At 42.2% G+C, this 19,000-nt stretch overlaps 2 protein-coding genes across 3 annotated transcripts in view; one reads left to right on the forward strand and one right to left on the reverse strand.

The window, feature by feature from the left end:
* Window positions 1–1,935: 1,935 nt before the first annotated feature.
* On the forward strand, window positions 1,936–3,459 carry ankrd9 (ankyrin repeat domain 9). Its single transcript, XM_064926919.1, has one exon. It carries the CDS (start codon window positions 2,308–2,310, stop codon window positions 3,178–3,180), a length of 873 nt encoding a protein of 290 aa, XP_064782991.1. The 5' UTR covers window positions 1,936–2,307; the 3' UTR covers window positions 3,181–3,459.
* Window positions 3,460–3,939: 480 nt separating this feature from the next.
* Window positions 3,940–19,000, reverse strand: part of LOC135508005 (tectonin beta-propeller repeat-containing protein 2-like) — a 35,851-nt gene continuing 20,790 nt past the window's right edge. For both annotated transcript variants that reach the window (XM_064927871.1, XM_064927870.1), the window contains exons 17-20: window positions 15,230–15,378; window positions 6,865–7,006; window positions 6,483–6,632; window positions 3,940–5,972 (exon numbers count right to left, since the gene is read on the reverse strand). In XM_064927871.1, the coding sequence (XP_064783943.1) occupies window positions 5,821–5,972; window positions 6,483–6,632; window positions 6,865–7,006; window positions 15,230–15,378 (593 nt within the window). In that variant the 3' untranslated portion in view covers window positions 3,940–5,820. The remainder of the gene's footprint in view (window positions 5,973–6,482; window positions 6,633–6,864; window positions 7,007–15,229; window positions 15,379–19,000) is intronic.

Below are 19,000 nucleotides of genomic sequence, written 5' to 3' on the forward strand. Positions count from 1 at the left end.
AAATATTATGAGGGTTTTAGGTGACAAGCCACATTTATTCAGCCTCCTGAGGTTGTATTAAAGTAGTCAAAAGTATATTATTTGGTTCCATATGCCTAGCACACAATGATTAAATCAAGCTTGTGACTCTACAAACTTTCTGGATGCATTTGCAGTTTGTTTTGGTTGTGTTTCGGTTTGTTTTGGCCAATATGAACTGAAAGGTGAACAATGTATTGTGTCTTTTGAGGTACTTTTATTGTAAATAGGAATAGAATATGTTTCTGAACACCTCTATATTAAATGTGGATGCTACCATGATTAGGGATAATCATGAATGAATGAATAACGATAAGTGAGAAGTTTACAGAGGCTCAAAGATCATACCTCCAAAAAATTGCACTTGAGCTAGACTCATTTCTTGCTAAATCGGAGGGTCCTCCCATAGGAATTGGGAATACTTTCTATAGGCTACTATTGCCTGATGTTAATGTATCTGGTCTTTTTACTACACTGGCAAAATACATCTGGAAGGCACCGTATCTGTGCAGATATATGAATAAGATACAAGACTATTATTCCTTTTTCCAATGGCGTTCCCACAGAGATGTGGTTGTTACAGATTGTGATGGATTTCATTCTTCACTTAACATTCATTTAATCAAAAAGACTCATCCATCATGCTTCTTTTGAACTGTAAAGTGGCCTATTTTATACAGTATAGTCCCATCCTACCTATCTAGCTGCAGCAGGCATGCTCACGTCATGTTGATATTCACTAAATCTAAATATTATCTTTTGTGATCATCTATTTCTCATGACATAGGCTACACAGATTACCCAGGCCATAACGCAGGGTTAGGGTTGGGGTTTATGACTGTGAAACATCACCGTGTCTGTTTGCATCATAGTCACTGGGACATGAGAGTGCCACCTGCAGCTGGATCATGCTTCTCTCAATTGCTATTACTCACAACCGTGCTCAATGAGGATATGAATAAGTCCATGCAACTCCATACCAGGATGTCACTTTCCCCCAAAATGTTTTATTGATACCAGTCTGTCTTTCCTAACTAGACATTTTTAATTAGCAGATTCCTAACCATTTTACATTGAATTCCCACTTCTATACCCATTTCACATTGCATTTCCACTTCATGGCTCATAAGAAATTATTTCAATACATCAGATTTGATCATGATGTGGGGACATACTGTTTGCTGTAAATTTGAAAATGAGTGGTGAAGATAGGCTACTTTGTCAATTCAAGGTTATGCATGACATGTAATGACACGTATTCACCAAACAGATGGCGTGGTCGACTATCTAAAAGCCGATTATGGTCTGCCCTATACTGAAGCTACTAAAACCAATAGCCTAGATTTGACTTTGCATGAACTCACAAACTGTTTCATAATTTGAGGTTACATTTTAATGTTAAAGTTAGTGTTTTTGCAATGCATATGTCACCGCTTTTCAAATGCCTATAGTTGCTTGACCATTGTAATGTGGTGTAAATATACGTTTTTATTCTATCCTTAAAATAGATTTTACACTTGATAGGTTTAGCCTAATCCTGATGAGACATTACGACCCAAACGAGAAACAGTTATAACGCGTAAAACAGACATGTCTGTCAGAATTTAGCAATGGAGGGTGTTGGTAGCAGCACGTTGCACCAGACACGCAATTATATAACTTGCACTGGCGACCCACAACCCAACATACATCCTCTACACCGGACTGTTCTGAATGTACTGTATGCAGTGGGGACACTCGATAGGGGGGCGATAGCGCGTCTCACAAACAAATCGCTCACATGGCACACAACAAATATGGAAAAGTTAGGGGCACTTGAACTGACGTCACATTTAATCTCACTTTGAAGTCGTCATCAACCAATGGGGATATTTGTTGACGCAGTCAGCGGCCAACGAGGGCAGTCGTGAAGGGAGTTCCACTACGGTTCGCCACCAGCAAGGATATATAAACTGCCGATGGAGTTCGAAAAGGGGTTTGAAGCAAGTCAAGAATAGCGGTGCTGAACAGACTCAGGCAGGGTCCTTGCTACTGAACACAGACTCAGAGAGCAGCGAGACCGAAGAGCTCTAAACGATTGCTATCGGTTTTTATTTCTTATTTTGAAACACATTTTCCAGTGTGTCATGCAACTTTTCTAAATTCAGTTATTGATTATTTTTGTCTTCTACAAAAATCACTTCTGTTGACATCCTGTCTTGATGTAAACAAACCTGGCACAGAGGTGCTTATACCTTGCAAAAAAAAGCTATATTCCGAAATTAAACGTATCTGCAGAACATAGTGACCATGCCTTACGATCTAGCGGGTGTGTTTGACAACCGGGCGGATTATAAATCCGAGAAACAGTGCCAAAGAACCTCCTTTGCCTTCTACCAAGCAGTGCGGGACCTGCTACCAGTATGGGTACTCGAGGACATGCGGACAATGGAGGTGTTTCACTGGGAAGATGACGGGCGGGCGTGCACTTTTACTCCATCCGAGGCTTTTCTGTATGCACTTGTGCACGATCATCAACAATACGCCAGATACCTGCTCAACAGATACTCTGTCGGCGCACTGGAGATGCCCAGTCGAAGCTTCTGCTGCTGCCAAGCATCTGTAACACCACATCTCACAGTAGCTGTCCGCTATAACCGTATTACTATCCTGAAAATGATTCTGGGCTCTCTGAAAGACTTCTCCAATAGCGAGCGCGTGAGCTACATTAACAGTCGTGGATGTTTTCACGTGGAGGGAGGCAAAGGCGCATTGCATCTGGCGTGCGAACTGGTTCGCCCTGAGTGTTTGATTCTGTTACTAGGACACGGTGCATGTCCTTATGTCACAGATCGAGATGGGAACACCCCCTTGGACTGCCTCTTAAATCAGATACGGCGGAGTGAGCCTGACATGCGCCGGAAGCACGTCTGCCTTGGTTATCTCATTCTCTTCATGCCAAAATTCAATTTTCAAATGAAGGGAAAGTTGGAAAAGAATCCAGGGCTGTGGCAGGGTCTTATTGGAGATCAGGCGTTCCAGTGGCTATCAGGACTATCCCCCCCCCCCCTCTTTGTTCAGGCTATGCAGAAGTTGACCCAGTCCATACCTGTTGAACAGCTGGACCCTCTGCCAGACTTTCTGAAACCACTGGACTTCAGACTACACCAGTATGCCAGTTAAACATTCTCTCAGACCTCTCAGATAAAACTACTGTACTGACTTCTGGAATCAAATAGTTCTTTTTGGCTATGGTGTGAACACTTTAACAACAGTGTCAATAAAAGTGAATTGAATGCAGCATGTGGCTTTGTAAATAGCAACTCAAAATGTTCTTTACATTTTAAAGGTTTAAAAACAATGCACTTTAGAATAAATGTTGAGTTGTCATATTTGACACTCAAGAGTGAATTTAATGGTGTTAATGTTGCAATGTGTAAATAAAATACTATTATTGTCTATAAAATATATGAATCTGTTGTTTTCTTTTATCTATAATGTGCTTCACCTATAGGGCCATTATCTGGAGGTTGTGGGCTAAAGGGGTGCAGAGAACATGTTAATACAATGTTACTACTACAGTAATTACACAGTTACTACACAGGCAATGGAACAACAATGTAGTTACAGAACTACAGAATAAACTTTAGAATAGGTCCAAAACTATATGGCAGCATGAACATATGTTTTACATCATGGTATCACCCACCCATAAAATGGCACAATGGTTTGAATGAGCTCTTTACACACATTCATGGTTTTGTTTTCTCTGACAAATGCTTGGCTCGTGGTCAGAAGGAGAACATTCTCAACTCCAGCTCCCACATATTTGTTCCAGCTCAGCACTGTGTTAGTGCTGGGCTAGAGCAAAAAATGTGCAGTCCTATAGAGTTGAGAAACGCTGCTTTATGGTCGTCATACAGTATCATCACGTAGAGTCAATAACTGTAAACATCTTTATTAAGGAAGTCATACTGAGGAGAGGCATGGATTCATACAGTGGACTTACAGTACTGTGCATCCCATGAAAGACGCACAGAGGGGCTACAGTACTTCAACTTGTCCAGTATATTCCAAAACATTGGTCATTTGATGACCCATCAGATTTTCTTTACATCTCAAATGGCACCCTATTCCCCTACAAAGTGCACTACTTCTGACCAGGGTGCGGGCTCTGGTCAAAAGTATTTACTACTTTTTTATTAAGGATCCCCCACTGTTGAAACAATAGAGTAGTGCACTACATATGGAATAATAGGTTGCCATTTGGGATGCACTCTTTGTCAAAGTGAATTGAACTGGCAAGCCCCTAATGACTAAGTAGCACTGATGTAGAGTACAGTATTCGGAAGCAGCATTATGATACCATGTAGTATGCCTAATGTCAATGTGTAACCCTGGTTTCTATATGTTAATATTATAGCTAGATAATTCAGCATTGTAATACAGTACTAGTTAAGCCACACTTATAGCTTTTCACAAACACAACCAACTTATTCACAAAGCTATGAGATGTACTAGTCAGTGATTGCGTTATATTTCCAAAGCTGTTTAGCTGTTGTTAATATGTTTGATTAAAGTATCTGTCAACCATTAAATGCATGATTCCCATATTTATACAGTAGCTGTATTAAGACTGGATAAATTAATTGGTTAGTTTCCCTTTCTGGTAGTTATACAAAATACACGTTAGAAATCTCCAGCTCAAAATCCTGCAAAGTAATGTCCCTTCCTTAGTGAGCACACATCATTGCACAGTAAAAAAGGAAGCAATCAATCTGTGCACAGTAAGCACCGACAGAGATGAACTTAAGGTACCCTTGCAAGGTGACTAACGTAATCAATTTCTCCATTCAAGTACTTACATTCACATGTTACAACTGTGTTATTATATACAGTAAAAATAACAATAAATAACGGATCTCCTTCCTACTAGTCGTAGTTCCCTTTAAAACAATATACAAACATAATTTCACAGACAATGGCCCTATCTAACTCCTGTGGCATTGAGTTGGGTGACAATGGTTAAACTGGACTAAAGTTCTAACACTTTGAAGTCTTTAATCGAAGGTACCCTATTGGAAGGCTCTTGAGTGTGCTGTGGTAAATACAGTATTCAATGGAATTGATCAATGTGTAAAACATAACACCAGAGCTACAGTAAGTTCCTTTGGGAGAGGGTGTTTCCTAAGAAAACAAAAAGGGCAGCAAGTCTAGACTAGTGCTGTGTCCTTGAGTGGGGTTACCTTCTCACTTACAACTAAAGTGCAGACTAACTAAAATGAATAAATATAACAAAATCGCCTTCCTACAATGTCATCAGATAAAAATAACAAATAAAATAACTAATATATCAATAAATTAATTTATTCAAATTCAATAGGGATTGGTTGGGTTAGGTTAAACGTAAACACTGGTTGGACACTTAATAATGCTTGAAAACAGCATAAGGACGGCTGGGCGTCACACCCCATTCCCTTGGTAACACAAAATCATCCCGTCCTGTCTGTCTACAGAGCCATTGTGCACTCAGTTCTGATTCATAACCATATAGCAGTTGCCATAAAATCTTAGATATTATGTACATAGGAGGTTAACATAAAAAATACACAGTAAGTAAAGTACAGACTAATAATGAAATGCAGCCCATTTCAGTAGTGAAAGAGAATAATAATAGTGGTTGTTTCGGTTGGGAAGAGACATGGCAAATGGCACCCTATTCCCTACATTGTGCACTACTTTTGACAAGAGCCCTTTGCACCCTGTGGTTCCTAGTCAAAAGTAGTACACTATATAGGGAATAGAATGCAAATTCTGTCTTCTTTAGATGACCTCCCACTCCTCCTCCAGGTCCTCTCCGCTCAGGGAGCCTGTGTTGACGTGGCACTTGACAACGGTGTGCACCATGGTCTTGGTGAGCCGGTGACTCAGACCTCCAGACAAACTCACAGCCCACAGTTCGTCCATGGGTGTCACTGTGGGACAATCAGCGGGTTGGAGGGATCAGATTGAGCAAAGCAAGGAGCAGAATCGCTAATCTTGATCACTTAATGAGGACTTATTTGGGACGCAAGGTGATTTGTAGATCAGTGATTCTGGCTGTGGAGTCGATCTCAAACATGCACAAAGGAACAGCAAGCCAAACATTAACAACGCCTGAGAGTGTATTAACTCTAAGCTACAGTAAGCCCCTGACCTGTGTACAAAACATGCTTGAATTGTGGACCAAGATGTGGGAATGAGCGGAAGCCAACACTTTGTTGTTGCCACTGTACTAGAACACAGTTGTGTTCTTACTGTATCATGTTCTTCTTATTTTTTATTTGTATATCTTGTTCTACCTTGTTATTGATTATTGTATTGTTGGGGTTAGAGCTAGCAAGAAAGGCATTTCACTGTACTTGTTCATTTGACATTAAAACTTGAAATGTGTTGTTCCACAACTGGAACACTCTCTCTCTCTCTGTCTCCATCTCATCACCCACCTGTTAGCCAGTTGAGCAAGCCTGGTATCTTCTTCCAGTAGTCCCCTGCTGGGTTCTTGTCAGTGATACCGTAGCGCCTCGCCACCTCCCCGTTGGGGCAACGCACCCAAACTGTCTTCACACTCAGCACCAGCTGACTGGCCTGAAGGCCTGGGAACACATTGGATATAGAACACTGAAGTTGACTGTCTCGTCTTTGGACGAAGGTTTTATGAATGGGTGTCTGATTTTCCGCTTATGGAAACGTGGTTGTCTAACTTAAACAAAGAGACAATGACGCACTGGGTAAAAATCAAAAAATGGATGACAGGTGTAGGGATAGGGAACAAAAGGTGTTATATCATTGGGTGTCTGATTGGCGGTCAATCGTCAGGTCATTTACCTGGAATGTGTTCCCAGTCTGTGCCGACAGGCATCTCGTCTGTGATTCCTGTGCGGACATGTACGTTCCCTCTGTTGTCCATGGCCCACAGCATGCGGTCGTTGGGACTGGTGTGGATCCTTATCAAGTGCACTCCTACTGGCTGATGGATCAGGAAACCATGACGATGTGAACAACACAGCAAAACTCAAAATATTTATTTATTTTATTTATTTATTTCACCTTTATTTAACCAGGTAGGCAAGTTGAGAACAAGTTCTCATTTACAATTGCGACCTGGCCAAGATAAAGCAAAGCAGTTCGACACATACAACGACACAGAGTTACACATGGAGAAAAACAAACATACAGTCAATAATACAGTATAAACAAGTCTATATATGATGTGAGCAAATGAGGTGAGATAGGGGAGGTAAAGGCAAAAAAAGGCCATGGTGGCAAAGTAAATACAATATAGCAAGTAAAACACTGGAATGGTAGATTTGCAATGGAAGAATGTGAAAAGTAGAAATAAAAATAAATGGGGTGCAAAGGAGCAAAATAAATAAATTAATTAAATACAGTAAGGAAAGAGGTAGTTGTTTGGGCTAAAATATAGGTGGGCTATGTACAGGTGCAGTAATCTGTGAGCTGCTCTGACAATTGGTGCTTAAAGCTAGTGAGGGAGATAAGTGTTTCCAGTTTCAGAGATTTTTGTAGTTCGTTCCAGTCATTGGCAGCAGAGAACTGGAAGGAGAGGCGGCCAAAGAAAGAATTGGTTTTGGGGGTGACTAGAGAGATATACCTGCTGGAGCGTGTGCTACAGGTGGGAGATGCTATGGTGACCAGCGAGCTGAGATAAGGGGGGACTTTACCTAGCAGGGTCTTGTAGATGACATGTAGCCAGTGGGTTTGGCGACCAGTATGAAGTGAGGGCCAGCCAACGAGAGCGTACAGGTCGCAATGGTGGGTAGTATATGGGGCTTTGGTGACAAAACGGATTGCACTGTGATAGACTGCATCCAATTTGTTGAGTAGGGTATTGGAGGCTATTTTGTAAATGACATCGCCAAAGTCGAGGATTGGTAGGATGGTCAGTTTTACAAGGGTATGTTTGGCAGCATGAGTGAAGGATGCTTTGTTGCAAAATAGGAAGCCAATTCTAGATTTATCTTTGGATTGGAGATATTTGATATGGGTCTGGAAGGAGAGTTTACAGTCTAACCAGACACCTAAGTATTTGTAGTTGTCCACGTATTCTAAGTCAGAGCCGTCCAGAGTAGTGATGTTGGACAGGCGGGCCGTTGCTGGTAGCGATCGGTTGAAGAGCATGCATTTAGTTTTACTTGTATTTAAGAGCAATTGGAGGCCACGGAAGGAGAGTTGTATGGCATTGAAGCTTGCCTGGAGGCTTGTTAACACAGTGTCCAAAGAAGGGCCAGAAGTATACAGAATGGTGTCGTCTGCGTAGAGGTGGATCAGAGACTCACCAGCAGCAAGAGCGACCTCATTGATGTATACAGAGAAGAGAGTCAGTCCAAGAATTGAACCCTGTGGCACCCCCATAGAGACTGCCAGAGGTCCGGACAGCAGACCCTCCGATTTGACACACTGAACTCTATCAGAGAAGTAGTTGGTGAACCAGGCGAGGCAATCATTTGAGAAACAAAGGCTGTCGAGTCTGCCGATGAGGATGTGGTGATTGACAGAGTCGAAAGCCTTGGCCAGATCAATGAACACGGCTGCACAGTAATGTTTCTTATCGATGGCGGTTAAGATATCGTTTAGGACCTTGAGCGTGCCTGAGGTGCACCCATGACCAGCTCTGAAACCAGATTGCATAGCAGAGAAGGTATGGTGAGATTCGAAATGGTCGGTAATCTGTTTGTTGACTTGGCTTTCAAAGACCTTAGAAAGGCATGGTAGGATAGATATAGGTCTGTAGCAGTTTGGGTCAAGAGTGTCTCCCCGTTTGAAGAGGGGAATGACCCTATTTTTATTTATGACCGCAGCTGCTTTCCAATCTTTGGGAATCTCAGACGACACGAAAGAGAGGTTGAACAGGCTAGTAATAGGGGTGGCAACAATTTCGGCAGATCATTTTTGAAAGAAAGGGTCCAGATTGTCTAGCCCGGCTGATTTGTAGGGGTCCAGATTTTGCAGCCCTTTCAGAACATCAGCTGAACGGATTTGGGAGAAGGAGAAATGGGGGAGGCTTGGGCGAGTTGCTGTGGGGGGTGCAGTGCTGTTGACCGGGGTGGGAGTAGCCAGGTGGAAAGCATGGCCAGCCGTAGAAAAATGCTTATTGAAATTCTCAATTATGGTGGATTTATCAGTGGTGACAGTGTTTCCTATCTTCAGTGCAATGGGCAGCTGGGAGGAGGTGTTCTTATTCTCCATGGACTTTACAGTGTCCCAGAACTTTTTTGAGTTAGTGTTGCAGGAAGCAAATTTCTGCTTGAAAAAGCTAGCCTTGGCTTTTCTAACTGCCTGTGTATAATGGTTTCTAGCTTCCCTGAACAGCTGCATATCACGGGGGCTGTTCGATGCTAATGCAGAACGCCATAGGATGTTTTTGTGTTGGTTAAGGCCAGTCAGGTCTGGGGAGAACCAAGGGTTATATCTGTTCCTGGTTCTAAATTTCTTGAATGGGGCATGTTTATTTAAGATGGTTAGGAAGGCATTTAAAAAAAATTGTAGTTGTAGTTTGGAATTAAAATTTCAGAATTTTTGGTAGTCTTCCTAAGCCAGGATTCAGACACAGCTGGAACATCCGGGTTAGCAGAGTGTGCTAAAGCAGTGAATAGAACAAACTTAGGGAGGAGGCTTCTAATGTTAACATGCATGAAACCAAGGCTATTACGGTTACAGAAGTCGTCAAAAGAGAGCGCCTGGGGAATAGGAGTGGAGCTAGGCACTGTAGGGCCTGGATTCACCTCTACATCGCCAGAGGAACAGAGGAGGAGTAGAATAAGGGTGCGGCTAAAAGCAATAAGAATTGGTCGTCTAGAACGTCTGGAACAGAGAGTAAAAGGAGGTTTATGGGGGCGATAAAATAGCATCAAGGTATAATGTACAGACAAAGGTATGGTAGGATGTGAATACAGTGGAGGTAAACCTAGGTATTGAGTGATGAAGAGAGAGATATTGTCTCTAGAAACATCATTGAAACCAGGAGATGTCATTGCATGTGTGGGTGGTGGAACTAATAGGTTGGATAAGGTATAGTGAGCAGGACTAGAGGCTCTACAGTGAAATAAGCCAATAAACACTAACCAGAACAGCAATGGACAAGGCATATTGACATTAAGGAGAGGCATGCTTAGTCGAGTGATCAAAAGGGTCCGGTGAGTGGAGAGGTTGGTTGGGGGTCACGGCGATTTAGACAGCTAGCCAGGCCATCGGTAGCAAGCTAGCATAGGATGGACGTCTGTTATTAGCCACTTCTTGCGTTCCGTCAGTAGATTAGTGGGGTTCCGTGTGGTAGAGGGGATTAATCCAAATCACACAACAACAACAAAAATAAAAACAATAGATATAGTTAGAGGCCCAAGAATTTTTTTTTACAAAAATAATAATAAAAATAAATAAACAAATTGTCTGATTGTCTATTCAGATAGCAGCCGATACGACAGCTAACGGTTAGCAGGCCGCGGATTGGCGTTCAGGTAACGTTGTGACGGAGGAGCCAGCCGGATAACTCCTTTGGGTAGATAACGTCGGCAGTCCAGTTGTGAAGGCCCGGTGGGGCTCTGCGTAGGCAGTAAAACGGGTCCGGATAGGTGACTGCAGCCTCAGAGTGATTGATGGAACTCTTCAGCTGGCTAGCTCCAGAATAATTGATGTTTGCTCCGGAATCGACAAAAGCTTGAACTAGCTTCTGACCTAGCTTCTGATTAGCTTCTGGATTAGCTTCTGGCTAGCTCCTGGCTAGCTTCTGGCTAGTTTCTTGGAGGATTACAGATTTGAGGTAAATAATACTTTTTTATAAATATATATTGGTGAGGCGGGTTGCAGGAGAGTGTTTTAAAGATGAGTTTATGGAAAAAAATATAAAAAATGTATGGAAAAAAAGTTGTAAATATATATAAATATATATTATATAAATAATATATATATAAATTATATAAATATAATGGGCTGAACAAGGGCCCCAGGACCAGCAGAGGCAAAATAGCCCCATAACTGAGATCCACCACCATATTTTACAGTAGGTATGTTTTTTCCCCCTCATTTTGATGCCAAACGTACCACTGGTGTGCGTGGCCAAAGAGCTTTATTTTATGTCATCCAACAAATGTGAACGTCTGGAGTTTGCTAAACGGCATTGGCACTTGGATTTGAACCAGTGCTATGATCAGATGACATGTTAATAGAGCTGTTTAGTCACACACACCAGTTGTGTGTTTGGCGTCGAAATGAGAATACATAAGCAGAAAAGAGCCCCATGCCTACTGTAAAATATGGGGGTGGATCTTTGATGTTATGGGTCTATATTGCTTCCACTGGTCCTGGGGCCCTAGTTATGGTCAACGGCATCATGAACTTTACCCAGTACCAGGACATTTTAGCCAAAAACCTGTTTGCCTCTGCAAGGAGGATAAAACTTGGCTGAAAGTGGATCTTCCAGCAAGACAATAACCCCAAGCACACATCAAAATCCACAATGAAATGGTTACATGGCCACAAAACCAACATTTTGCAATGTCCATCTCAGTCTCCGGAAATGAAACCCATTGAAAACCTGTGGATTGAATTGAAGAGGGCTGTCCATAAGTGTAGACGAAGGATATCAAGGATCTGAAAATATTCTGTATGAAGGAATGGTCTAAGTGTTCTCCAACTCATAAAATCTTTTAGAAAAGGTTCAGTGCCGTTATCCTCGCAAGGTGAGGTATTGAAAACAGGGGTGTCCAATAATTATAACCCCTACCGTTGAGAAAAAAAAGTATTACTTGTCAAAAATATATACACTGCTCAAAAAAATAAAGGCAACACTAAAATAACACATCCTAGATCTGAATGAATGAAATATTATTATTCAGTACTTTTTTCTTTACATAGTTGAATGTGCTGATAACAAAATCACACAAAAATTATCAATGTAAATCAAATTTATCAACCCATGGAGGTCTGGATTTGGAGTCACACTCAAAATTAAAGTGGAAAACCACACTACAGGCTGATCCAACTTTGATGTAATGTCCTTAAAACAAGTCAAAATGAGGCTCAGTAGTGTGTGTGGCCTCCACGTGCCTGTATGACCTCCCTACAACGCCTGGTCATGCTCCTGATGAGGTGGTGGATGGTCTCCTGAGGGATCTCCTCCCAGACCTGGACTAAAGCATCTGCCAACTCCTGGACAGTCTGTGGTGCAACGTGGCGTTGGTGGATGGAGCGAGACATGATGTCCCAGATGTGCTCAATTGGATTCAGGTCTGGGGAACGGGCGGGCCAGTCCATAGCATCCATGCCTTCCTCTTGCAGGAACTGCTGACACACTCCAGCCACATGAGGTCTAGCATTGTCTTGCATTAGGAGTAACCCAGGGCCAACCGCACCAGCATATGGTCTCACAAGGGGTCTGAGGATCTCATCTCGGTACCTAATGGCAGTCAGGCTACCTCTGGCGAACACATGGAGGGCTGTGCGGCCCCCCAAAGAAATGGCACCCCACACCATAACTGACCCTCCACCAAACCGGTCATGCTGGAGGATGTTGCAGGCAGCAGAACGTTCTCCACTGCGTCTCCGGACTGTAATGTCTGTCACATGTGCTAAGTGTGAACCTGCTTTCATCTGTGAAGAGCACAGGGCGCCAGTGGCGAATTTGCCAATCATGGTGTTCTCTGGCAAATGAAAAACGTCCTGCACGGTGTTGGGCTGTAAGCACAAACCCCACCTGTGGACGTCGGGCCCTCATACCACCCTCATGGAGTCTGTTTCTGACCGTTTGAGCAGACACATGCACATTTGTGGCCTGCTGGAGGTCATTTTGCAGGGCTCTGGCATAAAGGCGGAGGTAGCGGTCCTGCTGCTGGGTTGTTGCCCTCCTACGGCATCCTCCACATCTCCTGATGTACTGGCCTGTCTCCTAGTAGCGCCTCCATGCTCTGGACACTACGCTGACAGACACAGCAAACCTTCTTGCCACAGCTCGCATTGATGTTCCATCCTGGATGAGCTGCACTACCTGAGCCACTTGTGTGGGTTGTAGACTCTGTCTCATGCTACCACTAGAGTGAAAGCACCGCCAGCATTCAAAAGTGACCAAAACATCAGCCAGGAAGCATAGGAACTGAGAAGTGGTCTGTGGTCCCCACCTGCAGAACCACTCCTTTATTGGGGGTGTCTTGCTAATTGCCTATAATTTCCACCTGTTGTCTATTCCATTTGCACAACAGCATGTGAAATGTATTGTCAATCAGTGTTGCTTCCTAAGTGGACAGTTTGATTTCACAGAAGTGTGATTGACTTGGAGTTACATTGTGTTGTTTAAGTGTTCCCTTTATTTTTTGAGCAGTGTATATACAGTGCCTTGCGAAAATATCGGCCCCCTTGAACTTTGCGACCTTTTGCCACATTTCAGGCTTCAAACATAAAGATATAAAACTGTATTTTTTTGTGAAGAATCAACAACAAGTGGGACACAATCATGAAGTGGAACGACATTTATTGGATATTTCAAACTTTTTTTTAACAAATCAAAAACTGAAAAATTGGGCGTGCAAAATTATTCAGCCCCCTTAAGTTAATACTTTGTAGCGCCACCTTTTGCTGCGATTACAGCTGTAAGTCGCTTGGGGTATGTATCTATCAGTTTTGCACATCGAGAGACTGACATTTTTTCCCATTCCTCCTTGCAAAACAGCTCGAGCTCAGTGAGGTTGGATGGAGAGCATTTGTGAACAGCAGTTTTCAGTTCTTTCCACAGACTCTCGATTGGATTCAGGTCTGGACTTTGACTTAGCCATTCTAACACCTGGATATGTTTATTTTTGAACCATTCCATTGTAGATTTTGCTTTATGTTTTGGATCATTGTCTTGTTGGAAGACAAATCTCCGTCCCAGTTTCAGGTCTTTTGCAGACTCCATCAGGTTTTCTTCCAGAATGGTCCTGTATTTGGCTCCATCCATCTTCCCATCAATTTTAACCATCTTCCCTGTCCCTGCTGAAGAAAAGCAGGCCCAAACCATGATGCTGCCACCACCATGTTTGACAGTGGGGATGGTGTGTTCAGAGTGATGAGCTGTGTTGCTTTTACGCCAAACATAACATTTTGCATTGTTGCCAAAAAGTTCAATTTTGGTTTCATCTGACCAGAGCACCTTCTTCCACATGTTTGGTGTGTCTCCCAGGTGGCTTGTGGCAAACTTTAAACAACACTTTTTATGGATATCTTTAAGAAATGGCTTTCTTCTTGCCACTCTTCCATAAAGGCCAGATTTGTGCAATATACGACTGATTGTTGTCCTATGGACAGAGTCTCCCACCTCAGCTGTAGATCTCTGCCGTTCATCCAGAGTGATCATGGGCCTCTTGGCTGCATCTCTGATCAGTCTTCTCCTTGTATGAGCCGAAAGTTTAGAGGGACGGCCAGGTCTTCGTAGATTTGCAGTGGTCTAATACTCCTTCCATTTCAATATTATTGCTTGCACAGTGCTCATTGGGATGTTTAAAGCTTGGGAAATCTTTTTGTATCCAAATCCGGCTTTAAACTTCTTCACAACAGTATCTCGGACCTGCCTGGTGTGTTCCTTGTTCTTCATGATGCTCTCTGCACTTTTAACGGACCTCTGAGACTATCACAGTGCAGGTGCATTTATACGGAGACTTGATTACACACAGGTGGATTGTATTTATCATCATTAGTCATTTAGGTCAACATTGGATCATTCAGAGATCCTCACTGAACTTCTGGAGAGAGTTTGCTGCACTGAAAGTAAAGGGGCTGAATAATTTTGCACGCCAAATTTTTCAGTTTTTGATTTGTTAAAAAAGTTTGAAATATCCAATAAATGTCGATCCACTTCATGATTGTGTCCCACTTGTTGTTGATTCTTCACAAAAAAATACAGTTTTATATCTTTATGTTTGAAGCCTGAAATGTGGCAAAAGGTCGCAAAGTTCAAGGGGGCCGAATACTTTCGCAAGGCACTGTATACATCTTTCTCTTAGCAATTGTATTTGTAGAAAATAATATAATTTCCCAATTTTTTGGAGCATACAACATAGCTCAGTATTTTAATTCCTTATTTTATACAGCCATTTTGCTCATCTTTATCAAGGGTGTCAATAATTTCGGACTCCATCCGTATAAGCAACTATCACTGTATCAATCAAATGGTATTCATAATCTAAGCAGATGCACTGTGTGGATTTACCTGCTCTGGTGGTTCAATGCAGATCCAGGCAGGAAGCATCATGCTGGGGTTGAGGGGTTGCGTGCCCACGCGGAAATAGACCATCCCATAGCCATCACACGCCCACACATTCTGACTGCCACATGATATGCTGATCAGCCTTACCTGACCTGCAAGACAAAGCAAACCAAACCAATGTCAGTTCTTCAGCTTCTGTGAAGTCTTTCTTCATGACACTGAAGAAACGATTGTGCAGGAACATCGGTTCAGACATATAGGCCTAATAATAACAGAGATCTTTTACATAATATTGTAACAGACTTTGATAATAGGCTAATTTTAACTGGGAGTATACGTATGTACAACTTTCTCTTACTATTGTTCAGTAAGAAAAACAGAAACCACAGCCATTGATATTGCTTTGTGCGGCACAATATAACACAGCACACGAGAGGCCCATGTGACAAAACACTATTACGTCACAGTAATCTCACACATTATATAATCTGACTATTGGGCTGGCTGACCTCTAAACAAACAATGACCTCCAAATAGAGCAATCCCGTTTGCCTGCAATATTCTTGACTTTATGTTAATGACTTTGTATTATTTGTATATCTGTCATCGGTTTCTTGTGCTGTTGTGTTTATTATCTAATCCAAATGACACAATGGCAAGTTTGCTCACGGAAAAATGATGTCAATCTATTCTATTCTAATAAAGACTGCATACATATACGTCCACTTCAAAATGTTCAGTGAGTGACATATGCATGGTCTCGTGCGTGCGTAAAAAACTGACACTGTAGAAGCTTGGTATGTTATACCTTTCCCAAACTAAACCATAGGACATGTGATATCAGGACAAAGAATACGGATGGACAACGGCCACCGGGAGAGGATACATTTAAATGCCTGGATGTCCTCACAGACACATCAGGGCAAGGTGTTGATAAAGTGAATTGGTTTGTCCTGCTAACCTTGACGCTCCTCTATCCCATGATTGCATTGATGTGATGACAGTCCCTTTAATCTAAGCCAGATAAGGAAAAGCACATCGCCCAGAACAGGAGAAGGCATGTTTAAATAAAAGGTTAAATGAAAATAAAATAAAAATGTTGATGATGCAAAGAGTTCTCTGAGCTTCTGTTTAACAAATGAATGAAGGCCGAGGGGTTGTAAGCCAATAAGGCAAAAAAGACAAGTTATTATTTCATGTGAAACATTACAACACTTAATGTGTTTTCAAAGGCTTCATCACTTAAAAACAAATACTTATTTCAGTCTTCAGAAGAGGTTTCCGACTGAATGACGTGAATACTTTTATCAAATATGAGGACCGACACACCAAAACATAGCGTATTACTTAGTATTTTCTTGTCAAAGGGTTAAGGATGCAGTCTGGGATCTTAAGTACTTATAATTTCATAACAGATTGTACAAATGTGATGTTTTTTTGTTGTTGCAGGGTGTAACATATTATACGAAATGGATGGCGTAGTACACAATTGTGCAACATTTTCAAGGAACTGTTTTTTGTTCGTGAGCAATACCTTTAAAACTACTGGCTGAAATGCTTGGGAGCATCCCTTTAATGGTCAACCCTTCCAAAATCATTGTTCTCTGCATTCATCACATTATCACTATTAGATTAAGCTATTGACATTCTGTAACAAACTTTGTGTGGGGAGAGACAGGGTCAGGGACAGTGAAACCACCCTACTGTTGATAAGGTGGCTGTCATTGCAGTCTGGCGGGTAGGAGCACTGGGCCAGTCACCAAAAGGTTGCTGGATTGAATTCCCAAGCTGACAAGGTAAAAATCTGGAACATATCGACTTGATGAATTCCACCTATCCCTAAAAAATGAAAACCCGGACCTCTATATAAATAACCTATAATCTATAGGGATCGCTAAAGGGATCGGTTGCAATTCAGGATTACTCCTGGAGTTTCTGGGCAAGATACATTCTTAGAAAAGATTAGCCTAGTCCTAAATGTTGCCTGAGACATGAGTGTGGAGCCCATAGACGCCATAGGGGTCTACAGCCATGTCTAGCCAAAACAAGTATTTGTATTTATTTTTCTGAATAGTGTATATGGTACTAGAGCTAACATGCTTTGCTGTTCAGAGACATTGGATATACTGTTTTAACCCTTTGACATCCCCCTTTCACCTCTGACCTCACTGGGAAATCCTCTGGTGGTAAAAGTAGCCACCCTTTGCCTTGAAGACAGCTTTGCACACTCTAGGCATTCGCTCAACCAGCTTCATGAGGAATGCTTTCCCAACAGTCTTGAAGGACTTCCCACATATGCTGAGCTCTTGTTGGCTGCTTTTCCTTCACTCTGCGGTCCAACTCATCCCAAACCATCTCAATTGGGTTGAGGTCGGGTGATTGCCGAGGCCAGGTCATCTGATGCAGCACCTTCTTGGTCAAAAAGCCCTTACACAGCCTGGAGGTGTGTTGGATCATTGTCCTGTTGAAAAACAAATAATAGTCCCACTAAGCGCAAACAGAATGCTGTGGTAGCCATGCTGGTTAATTGTGCCTTGAATTCTAAATAAATCACAGACAGTGTCACCAGCAAAGCACCCCCCACACCATCACACCTCCTCCTTTATGGTGGTAATCACACATGCAGAGATCATCCGTTCGCCTACTCTGCATCTCACAAAGACACAGCGGTTGGAACAAAAAAACAAACAAATTTGGATTCATCAGACCAAAGGACAGATTTACACCGGTCTAATGTCCATTTCTTGTGTTTCAAGTCTCTTCTTATTATTGGTATCCTTTAGTAGTGGTTTCTTTGCAGCAATTTGAAGGCCTGATTCACACAGTCTCCTCTGAACAGTTGATGTTGATATGTGTCTGCATTTATTCGAGCTGCAATTTCTGAGGCTGGTAACTCTAATGAACTTATCCTCTGCAGCAGAGATAACTCTGGGTCTTCCTTTCTTGTGGTGGTCCTCATGAGAGCCTGTTATGAGCTTGAGTGAAGACCCAAAAGCGGTTTTAACAGAAAACAGAGTTCTTTAATGAAAATACAGGAATGGCATAAATCCTCTTCCAACGTTGTCAGCGGAACAAAAAGAACGTTAGTATAGTGCAGGATGCTCCTGCCAGGCAGACTCCGACAGGACAGGACAAGGTGGAAGCAAACGAGACGACAGCTTGCTTCTGGCATCAAAAAACACAAGCAAGAATCAGACACTGAAAGTAGCAGGAACAGAGAGAGAAATAGAGACCTAATCAGAGGGGGAAGAGAGAACAGGTGGGGAAGAGTGAAAGAGCTAGTTAGGGCAGATGTAGAACAGCTGAGGAATGAGAGACAGAGAAGGTAACCTAAAAAGACCAGCAGAGAGAGAGAATGAAGAGAAAGGACAGGAACAGACATAACAAGACATGACAGAGCCAGTTTCATCATAACGCTTGTTGGTTTTTGTGACTGCACTTGAAGAAACGTTCAAAGTTTTTGAAATGTTCTGGATTGTTTGACCTTAATGTTTTAAAGTAATGATGGACTGTCGTTTCTCTTTGCTTATTTGAGCTGTTCTTGCCATAATATGGACTTGGTTTTTCACCAAATAGGGCTATCTTCTGTATACCACCCCGACCTTGTCACAACACAACTGATTGGCTCAAACGTATTAAGAAGGAAAGAAATTCCACAACTTTCAACAAGGCACACCTGTTAATTGAAATGCATTCCAGGTGACTAGCTCATGAATATGGTTGAGAGAATACCAAGAATGTGCAAAGCTGTCATCAAGTCAAAGGGTGGCTACT

The sequence above is a fragment of the Oncorhynchus masou genome, chromosome 21 (assembly GCF_036934945.1).
Source record: "Oncorhynchus masou masou isolate Uvic2021 chromosome 21, UVic_Omas_1.1, whole genome shotgun sequence".
NCBI classification, from domain to species: domain Eukaryota; kingdom Metazoa; phylum Chordata; class Actinopteri; order Salmoniformes; family Salmonidae; genus Oncorhynchus; species Oncorhynchus masou.

Excerpts from the sequence above, each read along its gene's own strand:
- ankrd9 (XM_064926919.1), top strand. The coding sequence starts at position 2,308 with ATGCCTTACGATCTAGCGGGTGTGTTTGACAACCGGGCGGATTATAAA.